The 17,205-nt window shown below is 49.7% G+C and overlaps 2 protein-coding genes across 8 annotated transcripts in view; one reads left to right on the top strand and one right to left on the bottom strand.

Annotated features, from left to right (window-relative positions):
* LOC119953933 (E3 ubiquitin-protein ligase DZIP3-like) overlaps positions 1–16,319 on the bottom strand; it is a 92,470-nt gene extending 76,151 nt beyond the window's left edge. For 3 of the 7 annotated variants that reach the window (XR_005458144.1, XM_038778621.1, XM_038778624.1), the window contains exons 1-5: positions 16,236–16,319; positions 14,963–15,013; positions 10,237–10,366; positions 8,761–8,843; positions 4,951–5,045 (exon numbers count right to left, since the gene is read on the bottom strand). Coding sequence is in view for 4 of the 7 variants with exons in the window: in XM_038778621.1 (XP_038634549.1) it covers positions 4,951–5,045; positions 8,761–8,843; positions 10,237–10,366; positions 14,963–15,013; positions 16,236–16,280 (404 nt within the window). In the remaining 3 variants the exon portion in view is untranslated. Of the gene's footprint in view, positions 1–4,950; positions 5,046–8,760; positions 8,844–10,236; positions 10,367–14,962; positions 15,014–16,235 lie in introns of those variants that run through there. The other 4 variants (XM_038778622.1, XM_038778623.1, XM_038778626.1 and 1 more) reach the window with 4 other exon arrangements.
* Positions 16,320–16,466: 147 nt separating this feature from the next.
* Positions 16,467–17,205, top strand: part of cenatac (centrosomal AT-AC splicing factor) — a 50,637-nt gene continuing 49,898 nt past the window's right edge. The window contains exon 1 of the mRNA XM_038778801.1: positions 16,467–16,560. Coding sequence (XP_038634729.1) covers positions 16,467–16,560 — 94 coding nt within the window. The remainder of the gene's footprint in view (positions 16,561–17,205) is intronic.

Below are 17,205 nucleotides of genomic sequence, written 5' to 3'. Positions count from 1 at the left end.
ACACTGCACTCTGGGCCATTACCCCCTACCCCCCCTCCCCCACACACACACACACTGCACTCTGGGCCATTACCCCCTACCCCCCCTCCCCCACACACACACACTGCATTCTGGGCCATTACCCCCTACCCCCCCTCCCCCCCACACACACACTGCATTCTGGGCCATTACCCCCTACCCCCCCTCCCCCACACACACACACTGCATTCTGGGCCATTACCCCCCCCCCCCACACACACTGCTCTCTGGGCCATTACCCCCCCCCCCTCCCCCACACACTGCACTCTGGGCCATTACCCCCCCCCCACCCCCCACCCCACACACTGCACTCTGGGCCCGATGCCACAACGTTCTGGTGCTGAGGCCGCCGCTGTCACCAGAGGCCGATGCTGTTGGGAGAGACCGGAGATTCATGAGCACGAGCTCAGAACAGGGATCCTAACCCAGAGCACCTGGAGGCACAAACCAAAACTATTTTAAAAAGTACCCGGATCTGCACCTTTAGCACTGTAAGATACAGGGCTATGGACCAGGCTCAACAAGGGGGGGATTAGAGGGGCCACTGGTGTCTCCTCAGGCTGGCATGGACATGATGGGCCGAAAGGCCTCCTTCTGTGCTGTAACTTTTCTATGATTCTATGACCGGCCGGGACAAGTCAGCGTCACTTGGACAGGTTCCAGAGCAGCTCAGGTATCGGAGCTCCCGACCAGGTGAAGTGCGAGTAATGTAGGGGAGGGTGGGGGTGGTTGTGGAAGGGAGCCAGACCCCCGAGCTCAATCCGCAGCCCAGGACCAGAGCGGTCTCCTGCAGACTGTCAGGAATAGGCCCAGCTCTGCACCCAGTTGCAGCCTCACACTTGGAGTCGGAGTCGGCCAGAAAGAGGAAAAAGAGAGTGGGAAAAGGGGAGGGAACGAGAGTGGGAAAAGGGGAGGGAACGAGAGTGGGAAAAGGGGAGGGAACGAGAGTGGGAAAAGGGGAGGGAACGAGAGTGGGAAAAGGGGAGGGAACGAGAGTGGGAAAAGGGGAGGGAACGAGAGTGGGAAAGGGGAGGGAACGAGAGTGGGAAAAGGGGAGGGAACGAGAGTGGGAAAGGGGAGGGAACGAGAGTGGGAAAGGGGAGGGAACGAGAGTGGGAAAGGGGAGGGAACGAGAGTGGGAAAGGGGAGGGAACGAGAGTGGGAAAGGGGAGGGAACGAGAGTGGGAAAGGGGAGGGAACGAGAGTGGGAAAGGGGAGGGAACGAGAGTGGGAAAGGGGAGGGAACGAGAGTGGGAAAGGGGAGGGAACGAGAGTGGGAAAGGGGAGGGAACGAGAGTGGGAAAGGGGAGGGAACGAGAGTGGGAAAGGGGAGGGAACGAGAGTGGGAAAGGGGAGGGAACGAGTGGGAAAGGGGAGGGAACGAGAGTGGGAAAGGGGAGGGAACGAGAGTGGGAAAGGGGAGGGAACGAGAGTGGAAAGGGGAGGGAACGAGAGGGGGAAAGGGGAGGGAACGAGAGTGGGAAAGGGGAGGGAACGAGAGTGGGAAAGGGGAGGGAACGAGAGTGGGAAAGGGGAGGGAACGAGAGTGGGAAAGGGGAGGGAACGAGAGTGGGAAAGGGGAGAGTGGGAAAGGGGAGGGAACGAGAGTGGGAAAGGGGAGGGAACGAGAGTGGGAAAGGGGAGGGAACGAGAGTGGAAAGGGGAGGGAACGAGAGTGGGAAAGGGGAGGGAACGAGAGTGGGAAAGGGGAGGGAACGAGAGTGGGAAAGGGGAGGGAACGAGAGTGGGAAAGGGGAGGGAACGAGAGTGGGAAAGGGGAGGGAACGAGAGTGGGAAAGGGGAGGGAACGAGAGTGGGAAAGGGGAGGGAACGAGAGTGGGAAAGGGGAGGGAACGAGAGTGGGAAAGGGGAGGGAACGAGAGTGGGAAAGGGGAGGGAACGAGAGTGGGGAAAGGGGAGGGAACGAGAGTGGGAAAGGGGAGGGAACGAGAGTGGGAAAGGGGAGGGAACGAGAGTGGGAAAGGGGAGGGAACGAGGAGTGGGAAAGGGGAGGGAACGAGAGTGGGAAAGGGGAGGGAACGAGAGTGGGAAAGGGGAGGGAACGAGAGTGGGAAGGGAACGAGAGTGGGAAGGGAGGGAACGAGAGTGGGAAAGGGGAACGAGAGTGGGAAAGGGGATGGGAACGAGAGTGGGAAAGGAGGGAACGAGGTGGGAAGGGAAGGGAACGAGAGTGGGAAAGGGGAGGGAACGGAGTGGAAAGGGGCGAGAGTGGAAAGGGGAGGAACGAGAGTGGAAAGGGAGGAACGAGTGGGAAAGGGAGGGACGAGAGTGGAAGGGGAGGGAACGAGAGTGGGAAAGGGAGGGAACGAGAGTGGGAAAGGGAGGGAACGAGATTGGGAAAGTGGAGGGGACGATAGTGTGAAAGGGAGGGAACGAGAGTGGGAAAGGGAGGGACGAGAGTGGAAAGGGTAGGGAACGAGAGTGGAAAGGGAGGGAACGAGAGTGGAAAGGGAGTGGAACGAGAGTGGGAAAGGGGAGGGACGATAGTGGAAAGGGGAGGGAACGAGTGGAAAGGTAGAACGGAGGAAGGGAGGAACAAGAGTGGGAAAGGGAGGGAACGAGAGGGAAAGGGGAGGGAACGAGAGTGGGAAAGAGGAGAGAACGAGAGTGGGAAAGGGGAGGGAACGAGAGTGGGAATGGGGAGAGAGGGAGAAAGGAAAGAGGGAGATGCGGACAGTAGGAAAGGCGAAAGAGAGAAAGAAAGAGGGAGAGGATGGGAAAGGAGAGAGAAAGGGAGAGAGAGAAATAAAGAAGTGAGAGAGTGCGAAAGGAAAGAGAGAGAGGGAGAGAGACCGACAGACAGTGGGAAAGGAGAGAGAGAGTGTCAGAGAGTCAGAAAGAGAGAGAGAGGGAGAAAGAAAGAGTGTGGGAAAATAGAGAAGGACAGAGAAACAGATCGGGAAAGGGGAGTGAGGGAGAGAGAGAGAGAGAATGAAAGAAAAGCAAGTAAGCAGTTGAGCTGAGTTTTGGGGAGTGCTGTGGGTGAGACAGAGAAGCTGAGTTAATCAGCGTTTGTTTGGGTGATTCAGTGTTATCTAATTTGAATTGAGGAAGCATTTCTTTGATATTAAATGATTCATTTTATGGTGCAAGTTACCCCAGCTAGGAATGCAGAGTGCTGCACGTGTACGGTTCGGTATTTCAACTTGTACTGTGGTTCCGCCCGGCAAGAAATGTCCGAGGAGGTAGGGGGTCGGGATTGAAGGCGAAAGCGACAGCGCCGCTCCCGATGGCCCCGGGGAGATACGCAGGGAGTCCGGTATTAATAGCTTTGTTGAGAATTTGGAGGCAGTTTCGACAGCACTTTGGGTTGGGGGCAGGGTCAAGGGAAATGCCGATTCGGGGGAACCATAGATTTGAGCCGGGGAGGTGGGATGGAAATTTTCGGAGATGGGAGGAGAAAGGAATTAGGACACTAAAAGATTTGTTTCTTGGGGGTTGTTTTGCGGGATTGAAGGAGCTGGAAGCGACGTATGGGCTGGAGCAGGGGGAAATATTTAGATACATGCAGGTTCGAGACTTTGCCAGAAAGGAGATACAGAACTTCCCAGTAGAGCTGGCCTCCACATTGCTGGAGGAGGTGCTGACGACAGGGGGACTGAAGAAGGGGATAGTATCAGCGGTTTACGGGGCTATTTTGGAGGAGGAGAAGGCACCACTGGAAGGGATGAAAGCAATGTGGGAGGAAGAATTTGGAGAGGGTATGGAGGAGGGGTTCTGGTGTGAGGTGCTCCGGAGAGTGAATGCCTCCACCTCGTGTGCAAGGTTGGGGCTGATACAGCTGAAGGTGGTGTATAGAGCCCTTACAAGGGCGAGGATGAGCTGGCTCTTTGAGGAGAGGAGAAGGACTGTATGTGTTAATGGTGACTATGGGTGATTCCTGATTCCTCTCTGTCATTTGTTTACGTTAACATGCGGGCTGATGTTTGGGGGTTTGGTGGGAGGATGGGATCGTTGTTATTGATGTGGGGATTGACATTACATTCGTTACTGAATATTGTTTATTTATTTATTTTTTAAATTTAGATTACCCAATTATTTTTTACAATTAAGGGGCAATTTAGCATGGCCAATCCACCTACTCTGCACATTTTTGGGTTGTGGGGGGTGAAACCCACGCAAACACGGGAAGAATGTGCAAACTCCACATGGACAGTGACCCAGAGCCGGGATCGAACCTGGGACCTCAGCGCCGTGAGGCGGTTGTGCTAACCACTAGGCCACCGTGCTGCCCTCTGAATATTGTTTATTGTTGGGTGTAAATTTGGGAGAAAATGTGAAAAAGGAGAATAAAAAAATATTTTTTAAAAATATCTGAGGAACCTAACTCCATTGATTCCTCTGGGAACCCATGATTGGCTCACTGGCATTTAATTTAAAGTTGTGATTTTCAGCAATCACAACCTGAAGCCAGGACTTGCTGTAATTAAACTTTCCTCATACCTACTTTGCACTACCACTGTTGTTAGCTCTGCCCTGAAAGCGACAAGTGTCACATGGTTGGCAAACACGTTCTGGTTGGGTGCTGCAGTGCAAGGCAAACTAACTCAACTTTGGGATGTCCTGGTGTCTGCCGAGTCAACTGACCACATGCTGGCGGATCGCTTGGGTGCTGCAGATAGCCTTAGTGATCCAAAATAGTGGGGAGGGACAATAGAAACAGCAAAATCAGCCCGTCTGTAGGTAGCCCGTGACCTATGTTAGACCGGATATTCATAGACACAGGGTCAACTTTACAACTGAAGAGTCTCCGGTGGCACACAAATGTCTACACTCTGCAATGAAGGAGTGACATTTGGGTGATTACCTGGGGTCACCCCAGTGCGTGAAATCATCAACATTCAGGAAAGGAAAAGGGAAACCTGGGATGTTTGTTTTAAAAAATCCGACAGTGACAGAGCTGAACTGTACCTGATTTCGACTGCCCTGCTGTACGTGGCTATGGCAGCTCCGAATTCATTTACATTCACTTCATCTTCACCTTTCCTCTGAAGATACTCAATCTTCTAATAACAAAACAGACAGGATAATGTCATGGTGAAGCCTCCTAGTCTAAACAGTCACGCACCACTTAGTGCGGGCTTTGTGTCTTTATCCTATCCCCAGAGGGTCCGCGATGGCTCCGAGGATATAAGGGGCGAGCACGAGACCAGAGAGGCTCGATGACTGGAAAGCACAGGTTGCTCAACTCAACTAAAGTGGCGGGGCGATCACTGCAAATGGTGGCCGTGTCGCACACCCACTCACACAGGTCGGGTGGGATGGGGGCGCCGGGAGGGAGGGAGGGGAAAAAAAAAAGGAAGAAATCAACCACTGCTCCTGACGCGGAAGTGCACGTGTGCGGAAACCAGACCAGGAAAAGATTGGACAACTGAGAAGGCAGCGGACGCTCACTGTCGAGGCACATCTGCAAGGTGATCTTGTTTCGAACTGTTCCCACATTCATGGAGGAACAAGGATTTTGGAGTTGGGGGTGGGTGGGTGGGGTGGACAACTGCTGGACACACCGCTCGATTTTACAGCCACAAACCCGTGGGGGGGGTGGTTTGAGAGTGTTGTATGGCAGGTATGAGGAGGTGACACAAGGACAGAAAAAAAATGCTCGCCCACCTGGCTCATGGAGCAACAGATTTGGCCAGCGACAGTGGCAGTGTTTGTATGGTTCTCGACTTGTGTGCCCGCCGTAAGGAATAAAAAGCGCGGCGGGGGGGGGGGGAACTTTTAGCTGTAGCTGTTCACGGCATAATAACCCCTCTGCCACAAGACCAAGACTCCATCTTCACGCCACGAATTGCCCACATTCCCAATGGCCATCCCACGCCCGATTCGGCGAGCTGGGACAGCGGGGCCGGGAGCGGCCAGATAGGAGGGAAACTTCTTTTCAAAACTCGGCACCTTGCTGCAATCTGGGAGGGAGTTGGGTAAATATTTGAAGAGGGGAAAGGTTTATAGGGGTATGGGGGAAAGCGCAGGCGAACGGGATTCATTGGAAAGCTCCAAAAAAGAGTAGAGAATATCACAGGCAGAACGGATCAAATGGAATTCTTTTGTGCTGTATTATTCTATGTAAACACAGGGATGAGTACACAGACATCAGGAAGCTATTCAGTAGAGTTCCATTAACACTGACTCACTAACAGCACTATTCAAATAAATTGCTGAAAGTACACTCAGAGGGTAGGCAGGATTCTGGAGCACTCTTGAACCATTAAGAGTTCACTTGCTGCTTCTCCTCCACCTCGTTAATCAGTTTTGCACAACAGGATTAAGGTCACAGAGTCTTGCCTGATGCTGAAACAGGGAAAGAAAATATGTGTGTTTTTTTTTATATAAACGTTCAGCTCCAGGCAACGGACGGTTGTTGCCTTGCCAACGGCCAACCTCACCTGTGAGGAGCTCTACACGAGAGGCAAATGCCTGACTGAAGAGGAAGTCTTGAACATGGGGATGGTTGACACAATAGTCAGTGGGGGCAAAATACCAAAGATTGCTGCCAGAGAATAAAGTTGGATGGTGGATGGGGAGGGGGGTAGTGTCTTTCTGAATCAGGTGACCTCTGCAAGATGTGTACATTTTGGCAGACAAGAGGAGCGGAAGCAATTTGTACTTAATGGCACCATTCCAAAGAATGTTCACAGACTGAGGGGTGTTCACGTGCCTGGATCTATCAAGGTTTTAGGACACATTGAGGGAGTAGTTAGCAAAGCATATGGAATCTTGGGCTTCACAATTGGAGCTACTGAGTGCAAAAGCAGGTAAGTTATGTTGAAACTGTATAAAGTTTATACTTTATACTTCTTCAGGAAACTAAGGAAATTCGGCATGTCCACATTAACCTTACCAGCTTTTACAGATGCACCATAGACAGCATCCTATCCGGCTGCATCACAGCCTGGGTATGGCAACTGCTCGGCCCAGGACCGCAAGAAACTTCAGAGAGTCGTGAACACAGCCCAGTCCATCACACAAACCGGCCTCCCATCCACTGACTCCATCTACACCTCCCGCTGCCTGGGGAAAGCAGGCAGCATAATCAAAGATCCCGCCCACCCGGCTTACTCACTCTGCCAACTTCTTCCATCGGGCAGGAGATACAAAAGTCTGAGAATACGCACGAACAGACTCAAAAACAGCTTCTTCCCGCTGTTACCAGACTCCTAAACGACCTTCTTATGGACTGACCTGGTGAATACTCCACCCCTGCATGCTTCACCCGATGCCAGTGTCGATGTATTTACATTGTGTACCTTCTGTTGCCCTATTATGTATTTTCTTTTTATTTTATTTTCATGTACTTAATGATCTGTTGAGCTGCTCGCAGAAAAATACTTTTCACTGTACCTCGGTACATGTGACAATAAACAATCCAAGTTCTGATTGGGTTACAACTAGAGTATTGCATCCAGTTGCGGTTACTGCAATTTTGAAAGGATGCAAAGATCCTGGAGGGGGTGTTTGAGCAGAGGGTTCCGGAGGTGAGGGAAGTTAGCTACATTTTGGTTGGGGCACCTGGGGTTGTTCTCGTTGGAGTAAAGGAGATTGAGGAGAGATCTGATCGAGGTGCGCAAGATTGTGACCGGTAGACAAGTATGTGGACAAAGAAAAGATGTTCCCAACAAAGCTGATTGTACAAGGATTAGCAGACACAGATGAAAGGTTCTGGGCAAGAGATGCACGGGTGGGTTTTTTTACACAGCTGGAATGAGCTGAAACTCCCCGCCTACATGGGCCGTGCAAGAAGAGACAATCAAGCATTTTTTTAAAAATTGAATGGGCACTTGGAGGAAGTAAGATTGCAGGGCCAGGGGGCAAAAGTAAGGGAGTGGGGAATGACTGGATTGTTCTAAAACAACGATAGGCAACCTAGGCTCGTGAGTGGGCCACGCGAGTTGCTCCCTTCATCTCAGTGGGCCGCAAGAATGAAATTGGGCGGGTTCACTAACTGTGGCCGAATACTTTTTTTTTCTTTTCCTTCATAAATTCAGAGTACCCAATTCTTTTTCCAATTAAGGGGCAATTTAGCGTGGCCAATTCACCTACCCTGCACATCTTTTTGGGTTGTGTGGTGAGAACCACGCAGACACGGGGAGAATGTGCAAACTCCACACAGACAGTGACCCAGAGCCGGGATCGAACCCGGGTCCTCAGCGCCATAAGGCAGCAGTGCCAACCACTGCGCCACCTGACTGAATACATCTAATACACGCCATATACGTCACAACAAGTTATAGAAAATGCTTAATCATTCATATTAACAGAACTGTCATCAACGTCAAGTAGTAAAAACACAAAATAAATATTTACATTTGATTGGACGCAGAGGGAGCGCACGGCTCTCACAGTCGATGTTGTGAGCAATCAGCACGCACCTCACTTCACTTGTCCTTGCTTTACATGTGGATCACTTCAGTCATACCAGTAGGGGAAAAAAAAACTACGCGGATAAAAACCAGCGGAATGTGGAAACTCGGCGCATGGGCAACGGTGAACAAAATGTCTTGTGAGCCGCACTCAGAACCCTGATGGGCCGCATGTGGCCCCTGGGCCTCAGGTTTCCCACCGTTGCTCTACAGGGACACGCATGGGCTCAATGGGCTGAATGGCCGCTTCTCTGCCATGGTGACTTTACCAATCTTCATCCAGACATTATCCCATGACAGGTTGAGTCTGAGAAGGCGCAGGCACGTTTGTACAAATAAATGAAAACAAAAAGATACTCACTTGGTTATTGAATTGACAATTTATTTCAAAGTCAGTGAGCACAGAATCGCCCTCAGCAGCAAATTTCTTTATATAATCTGCAACTGAACAGAGGACGCAGTAAGAGGTTACTTCCAATAACAAAACAACCTGGCCACGAATGGAGATTTTGTCCATGGAAGAGATTAGCAAACGGTAACCGTTTTGGCATTGGTTGTTGGAAAGTATCAACTGTTTCCCTTTTTGCTCAGTTGGTAAATGTGATCAGCTTCTTGTGATACAGGAGCCGCACACAGCAGAGAGAATCCCAATTATCAGCTTCTTCGAGCTACCCGTTCTCAGTCAGGACGAACAGCTTTAACAATGGGCCTGGCAGCCGTTTCCTCCTCTTCTTATCACTGTCCAGTCACTATCCTTCTCAAAAGTGTACGCGTGGAGGCAGGATTGTGCTTTGCTCCCATTAGACAGAGAAGGCCATTTGGCCCCTCGAAAATGGTTGTGGTTCATAGAATTTACAGTGCAGAAGGAGGCCATTCGGCCCATCGAGTCTGCACCCGCCCTTACAAAGAGCACCCTACTGAAGCCCACGTATCTACCCTATCCCCATAACCCAGTAACCCCCACTTAACATTTTCTGGACACTAAGGGCAATTTATCATGGCCAATCCACCTACCAGCACATCTTTGGACTGTGGGAGGAAACCGGAACACCCGGAGGAAACCCACACAGACACGGGGAGGATGTGCAGACTCCGCACAGACAGTGACCCAAGCCGGAATCGAACCTGGGACCACGGAGCTGTGAAGCAACTGTGCTAACCACTATGTTACCGTGCTGCCTGCTCCCTCATTCAACAAGGCACGGCTGATCTTCTATCGGAATGCCACTTTCCTGTCCTGCTCCCAAATTCCTTGATTTACTGAGATGCCAATCTATTGGCCTCTCTCCTGAACCTATTCAAAGACCTGAGCACCCAAAGCTCTTTGCCCATCCCTAGTTGCCCTTGAGAAGGTGGTGGTGAGCCGCCTTCTTGAACCGCTGCAGTTCCCGCGGTGTGGGTACACCCGTAATGCTGCTAGGCAGGGAATTCCAGGATTTCGACCCAGCGAGAGTGAAGGAACGGGCGATACATTTTCGCAAGTCAGGATGGTGAGCGACTTGGAGGAGAACTTGCAGGTGGTGGGGTTCCCAGGTATCTGCTGCCCTCGTCCTTCCAGGCGGCGGAGGTTGCGAGTTTGGAAGGTGCTGCCTGAGGAACCTTGGCGAGGTACTGCAGTGCATCTTGTAGATGGTACACACGGCTGCCACTGTGTGTCAGCAGTGGAGGGAGTGAACGTTGATGGTGCTGCTTTGTCCTGGAATACGTTCAACTTTTTGAAAGCTGTCGAGCTCCATTGAAGTGAATTGGGACTGACAAAGCAAAAGGACGTTTAAAAGCTACGTTTTTAAAAAAAAAGTATATCATAAGTTGCAGCCTGGTAAAGAGGGAAACTTACAGTGCGCCAGCAGTATAGTAAGGGCTGTGTTCTTCTGGAGATCCGTCCAATGAGGGGCTATGCTGTCAATAGGAATTTGGTTTATTAAAGGTTTTGCAGAGCAGATGACGTCTTTCAGTTCAGAATCGTCCTGGAAAGAAAACACAAGAAAAAATTGTTAGGAATAACCCTTTGCTTCCCTCAAAGGCCATTTAAAAAAAAAATTCTTTCATGGTTATTGTCTGCATTCGCTGCCCATCCCGAACTGCCCTTGAAAGCAATTTGGAGTCAATGACATTGTGGGTCTGGAGTCACTCTAGGCCAGACTGGGTAAGCAGGATAGAATTCCTTCCCTGAAGGACATTAATCAACCAGATGGGTTTCCATAATAATCAATGGCACTCTCATGTTCACCATTACCGAGAGTAGCTTGCAGTTCCAGATCTTTCTTTGCTCGCGTCGCCGTGGCAACAACAATACAGGAAAGGTTCAAAAAAAAACACAGCCTTGATCATTATTCTCTCTATTGCTCTCTACCTGGAAGAGTCTGTGGGAGGGCAATTGTGAAGGGTTTTAATGAGAGTGATGAACAAGCTGGCTAGTCTGTGATGGTCCTGCAGCCAAATAGTCTGCCACTTGTAGAATTTAGGCTTACATTAACAAAAAAATGACAAACATCCCTTAGCTGATATAATATGTACTGTGGGAATGTGGAGTTGACCCGAGTTAGAAAGACAACCACTTCACGGAAGGCAGGTTGTCAAGACAACGGTGGGAAAACATTCCTGTCGTCAGGTAATTGGAATCTCTATTGAGATGAGGAGGAAGAAGTTATTAAGCACAATATAAAATTAAGACAGAGTGAGTAATAGAATAGATGAGACTTTGACGTGTGATGTTTATACGATAATTGTAGTGCTGCAATAAATAGCATAATTAACAGTAGGTCAGATAGTTTAGGGATAATGCGAAAATTACGGAAGGAAAGCAATCCAGTGTTGCTAGGCACTAGCGAACCTGTCCTTGTAAATCACAGGTTAGATTTGCGCTATGCTCCCGCCTCAACCAAGCATGAAGTCAGGTGGCATGGCCCCGTTGCAAGGGGCACGAGGGTTCCATCCAGCAGGCTGACCCATGGGGCTGGACGGTAGCACAGTGGTTAGCACTGTTGCTTCACAGCGCCAGGGTCCTGGGTTACATTCCCGGCTTGGGTCACTGTCTGTGAGGAGTCTGCACGCTCTCTTCGTGTCTGCGTGGGTTTCCTCCGGGCGCTCCGGTTTCCTCCCACAGGTCCCGAAAGACGCGCTTGTTAGGTGAATTGAACATTCTGAATTCCCCCTCTGTGTACCCGAACAGGCACCGGAGTGTGGCAACTAGGGGCTTTTCACAGTAACTTCATTGCAGTGTTAAGCCTACCTATCACACTAATAAAGATTATTATTATTATGGACGTCCGACTGGAGAGGTGGCAGAGGACAGGAAATCTAAGAACCTTGGCTTTCTTAATCAAATAGTGGCCAAGCCTCAAGCTGGAATATTTATGTCCACTTTGGCGGCACTGCACTTCAATTGGGGTTGCCCGTCCTCCAGGATTGGCCCTGGAGTCTCCGGGAATTAAAGATCAATCTCCAGGACACTGCGGTGTCGCAACCCTGGGGAAATATCATCAGGATGTTCAATATATATTTTGATGTCAGGAAAGGTTAAAGGAGGGCAGTACGGTGGCACAGTGGTTAGCATTGCTGCCTACGGCGCTGAGGACCCAGGTTCGAATCCCGGTCCAGGGTCACTGTCCGTGTGGAGTTTGCACATTCTTCCCATGTCTGCGTGGGTTTCCCCCCCCCCCCCCCCCCCCAACTCAAAAGATGTGCAGGATAGGAGGATTGGCCCTGCTAAATTGCCCCTTAATTGGAAAAAATTATTGGGTACTCTAAATTTATTTTTAAAAAGGAAAAGTTAAAGCAGGTCAGGCAGCATCTGTGGAAAGAGAGGAAAACAGAGCTGACTTTTCAGGTCGATGTCCCCTTACCAGAACCAGGGAGATTTAGAAAGGTGATTGGAATTTCTCCAAACGGAGAAAATCAAATCCGGCCATCCGTGGTTCGGAAGAGGGCGACCACAAAGCACGGGGGCCATTCATCCGACTGTACCGAGACCTGTTTGTGGCCAACACATTTAGCCAGGGAGAAATAGCCAGCACAAGATAGAAAGAGGAAAGCGGGGGGGGCACGGCGGGGTAGCAAAACTCAGCAAGAAAAAAAAGGGAGGGCATCGGGGGGGGGGGGGGTTAAAGTGGATAAAGGAAAGAGGGGAGCTGGGGAGGGAGGAGAGAGGATTGTACGCTGAGTCAGACGGTGACAGACTGTCAATAGAGAAACCTAAGAAGTAGCCTTTTTGTACAATAAATGAAAACAAACGGCAATGTGCATCATTTTTAAAATGCCAATAAAAAGATTTAAAAAAAATTTTTTTTAAAAGGTGGTCGGATTTGATCGAGGGATGTGTGGGACTAGGACAAAAAAGAATATTCTGCGATGGAGTGGAAGACAGGGCAGATTGACTGACAATCCTGCACGGTCGTAGGGAATGAAGGTGGGGCAAGAAAAGAAACAACAAAACAGGAGATGCGCCAAGAGCAGCGCTGCTGCTGTCCGAAAGCAAAGACAAGAGAATAGCTGAAAAATGCCAAGTAAAGGCAACAAAAGGGGAATAAAAGGCGATGATGTGAAATTCTTGAACATGAGTTTGGAAAGCTGGAAAGGCTTTAATGAAATGAAAATCGCTTATTGTCACGAGTAGGCCTCAATGAAGTTACTGTGAAAAGCCCCTAGTCGCCACATTCCGGCACCTGTCCGGGGAGGCTGGTACGGGAATCGAACCGTGCTGCTGGCCTGCTTTAAAAGCCAGCTCTTTAGCCCAGTGAGCTGAACTTTATGGGGAGATGCTGGTGTAGTGGTAATATTACTGGACTAGTAATTCAGAGGCTCAGGCTGATGCTCCGAGGACATGGGTTCAAATCCCACCATGGCATCTGATGGAATTTCCATTCGAGTGATGAATCCGGATTTGAAAGTTAGCTTCAGTCATGGTGACCATGAGGTTGTCTTAAAAACCCATCTGGTTCACTAATGCCCTTTAGGGAATTAAATTCAAAGAAAATTACCTGGTCTGACCTACTCCAGGCACACAGTGCACCCGACTCTTAACTGCCCTCTGAAATGGCCAAGTAAGTCATTCAGTTGAAGGGCAATTTAAGTATGGACGTCAAATATTGGGCTTGCCAGCAATGCTCAAGTAAATAAATAAGAATAAAGAAAACAAAAGTGCCTAATCGAAAGACCAAACAGATTCTTCCTGCCTGCAGCGTGATCCCAGCATTTTGCATCTTCATTTCTGACACAGATTTAAAGTTTTGGGCAAGAGGAGCAGGGGAGATGAGAAGGGCTCTTGCTGCGCAGCGAGTGATAACAACCTGGAACTCACTACCTGCGAGGGTGCTGGAAGCGGAGACGGTGAATGATTTCCGAAGGAAATTAGATGGTCATTTGAGGGAAATAATCTTCCAGGGCGACAGGTATAGAGCGGGGGGAACAAGACCGACTGGATTGCTCTACAGAGAGCCAGCAAGGACTTGATGGGCCAAATAGTCTCCTTCTGTGCTCTGTCTCGGACTCCATGACAAGGTATTCTGCAGAGAATCTTACACCAGTACTCACTGTGGAGGTGAATTGTGACTACTTGTGCAAGGTTCACGGTGTGTGGCAGCTAGACATATACACCTTATAGACATATACAAGGCATACACCATTACAAGGAACAAACCATTACAAGGGGACATAAATTTAAGGTAAATGGTGGAAGATATAGGGGGGATGTCAGAGGTAGGTTCTTTACCCAGAGAGTAGTGGGAGCATGGAATGCACTGCCTGTGGAAGTAGTTGAGTCGGAAACATTAGGGACCTTCAAGCGGCTATTGGATAGGTACATGGATTATGGTAGAATAATGGAGTGTAGATTAATTTGTTCTTAAGGGCAGCACATTAGCATTGTGGATAGCACAATTGCTTCACAGCTCCAGGGTCCCAGGTTCGATTCCGGCTTGGGTCACTGTCTGTGTGGAGTCTGCACATCCTCCCCGTGTGTGCGTGGGTTTCCTCCGGGTGCTCCGGTTTCTTCCCACAGTCCAAAGATGTGCAGGTTGTGTGGATTGGCCATGATAAATTGCCCTTAGTGTCCAAAATTCTATGATCTATGATTAACCTAGGACAAAAGTTCGGCACAACATCGTGGGTGCCTGTTCCGTGCTGTATTTCTCTATGTTCTATATACATCTTAGAGACATACAAACATATACACCTTATACACATACAAGACATATATACCTTATAGACATATACAAGACATATATACCTTATAGACATATACAAGACATATATACCTTATAAACATATACACCTTCCGAAGGAGAGGGCCAAGGAGAATCACAGGAACCTCAAGCGTCACATCCAAAGGCTGCATTCATCCTCTTGCTATTTACCACAGTAATAGCTGCATTTGAAAACATTTAATTTCCTTATTTCTCCTGTCAAAGGAGAGACCAATTGTTCTGCGCACTAATAACACTGAATCATTACTGGGACAACCCATTGTGGTCTGGAGCGACAGGCAGCTTTCTCCATCCTCAATCAGATGCCTGGAGTCCGGCACATCCCACACGTTCTGTGCAGCTCCTTTCCTGATTACTCACCTTCATTTGCTCAAAGTTCTTCAGGAGGGCAGCAACAAATCCACCATGATTCTAAAATTGAATTGAGAAAGAAAATAAGACAAAGAACTCCTGATTGTGGACATGCTGCGTGCAGATCACAACAGAGTTAATGATGGAATATCCCATGCTCCCTTTCAGCTTTTAAAGTTTACTGACCCCGGTTCACTGTAATATCCCTCCTCTCATTCGACTAATTTACCTCTTCCAGAGTCCCCTAATGAGTGGAATAATGTTGCAGTACTCCCAAGACAGCCATCATTTTATATTCAATAACTACGACAATATCTTATCACTGTCAAGCGTAATCCTGTCCACTCGAGTTCAAACGTTTCCCTCCAACAAAGGGTCAGAAGTCTGAATGTTTGTTTTTGATCGTTTAGCATCACGGCGGTGCAGTGGTTAACATTTCTGCCTCACAGCGCCAGGGACTTGGGTTCTATTCGGACTTCGGGTGACTGTCTGTGTGGAGTTTGCCCATTCTTGCCGTGTCGGCATGTGTTTCCTCCAGGTGCTCCAGTTTCCTCCCACAGTCCAAAGATGTGCAGGTTAGGTGGATTGGATATACTAAATTGTCCCTAGGTGGGATTGCAAGGATGTTTTAAAATATAAATTTAGAATACTCAATTCTTTTTTTTCCCAATTAAGGGGCAATTTAGCGCGGCCAATCCACCTACCCTGCGCATCTTTGGGTTGTGGGAGTGAGACCCACACAGACACCGGGGGGGGGGGGCAGTGACCCAGGGCCGGGATCGTACCCGGGTCCTCATCGCCATGAGGCAGCAGTGCTACACTACTGTCCTTGTGGGGTTACTAGGGTGGCATGGGGGATTTGGCCGAGGTTAGGGTGCTCTTTCAGAGGGTCGGTGCAGAATCGATGGGCCGAATGTTATTCTTCTGCACTGTAGGGATTCTGTGAATTAGGGCAGGACAACAATACAAGAACATTCACATCCCATGAGAGAATTTTTAAAAAGCTCATCAGCATTCACTGTCTGAGATAGTGGACTCTGTTAGTGACTATGGAGACAAATCCTACAACTAAGGTCTTTCAGAGGGAGGGGAAGAAATTGGTTAATGTACAATAATACAGACAGAAAAGGAGCCTCCTCTCTCAGCCTGGGGACTTTGAAGTTCAACAGCAACTATTTCCTGCAAGAAAGCCGATTATAATTCAAGTCCAGACTGGTATTCCAGTAGCTGCAGTGTAACTGACGTCACCATGAGATTTCCAAAATAGGAAGTTTTAACTTACACATTTCTTTTTCACCTCTCCATAAAGCGTCCACATGATTTCCATGGTCTGAATCACAGTTAAGTCCAGGGCTTCATCTTTGCAGTTCCTGCAGAACAAGAGGGAAATGCAGTTTAATCCAAGTCATTATACAACATCTATCTGCCATCACTAAATTAATTGCTCCCCTGAGTCACTCACATTGTTTTCACACTTGGCCCGAGAGGTCCCATTTTGACCAAGGGCATTGACATGGTGACCACTCTGACGGCATGTGGCAAGCACCACACAGATTTACAGGAAGCCCTTAAACGTTGTGATGTACATGTCAAGGTATCATTGGAGGGTAGGGTCACAGAATCCGGATACTTTGGGCGGGATTCCCCATTTCTGAGACTAAGGGCTGGATTCTCCGATTTTGCGGCTACGTCCGGAGGAAGCGTCCGGAGGAAACGTCTGGTCTTACAACCAAATCGTCAGCGCCGCCCTCGCACCGATGCTCCGGCTGGTGGGGGACTAACAGCCGCACCACGTGGCTTTACCTGCAGATACGGATGGAGAATGGCTGGGTCACGACCTGCGGCTGCGCCGGCCAGGGGCGAGGATAGGTGTACTAGGTGCTCGGGGAGCCCATCGAACCATGCTCATATGTTCTGGGCATGCCCAGCGTTGGGGGACTTTTGGAAGGGGGTACCAAGCACGGTGTCGAGGGTGGTAGGATCCAGTTGAGCCAGTCTGGGGACTCGTGATATTTGGGGTAGCAGCGGAGCCGGTAGTGCAGGAGGCGAAAGAGGCCGGTGTTCTGGCCTTTGCGTCCCTAGTAGGATTTTGCTTCAGTGGAAGGATGCGAGGCCCCCAAGCGTGGAGGCCTGGATCAATGACATGGCGGGGTTCATTAAGTTGGAGAGGGTGAAATTTGCCCTGAGAGGGTCGGTGCAAGGGTTCTTTAGGCGGTGGCAGCGGGGGGGGGGGGGGGGGGGGGGGGGGGGGG

The sequence above is a fragment of the Scyliorhinus canicula genome, chromosome 19 (assembly GCF_902713615.1).
Source record: "Scyliorhinus canicula chromosome 19, sScyCan1.1, whole genome shotgun sequence".
In the NCBI taxonomy this organism is placed as follows: domain Eukaryota; kingdom Metazoa; phylum Chordata; class Chondrichthyes; order Carcharhiniformes; family Scyliorhinidae; genus Scyliorhinus; species Scyliorhinus canicula.
Note: the sequence above shows the minus strand (reverse complement) of the source record. Positions and strands in the feature narration are given on the sequence as shown.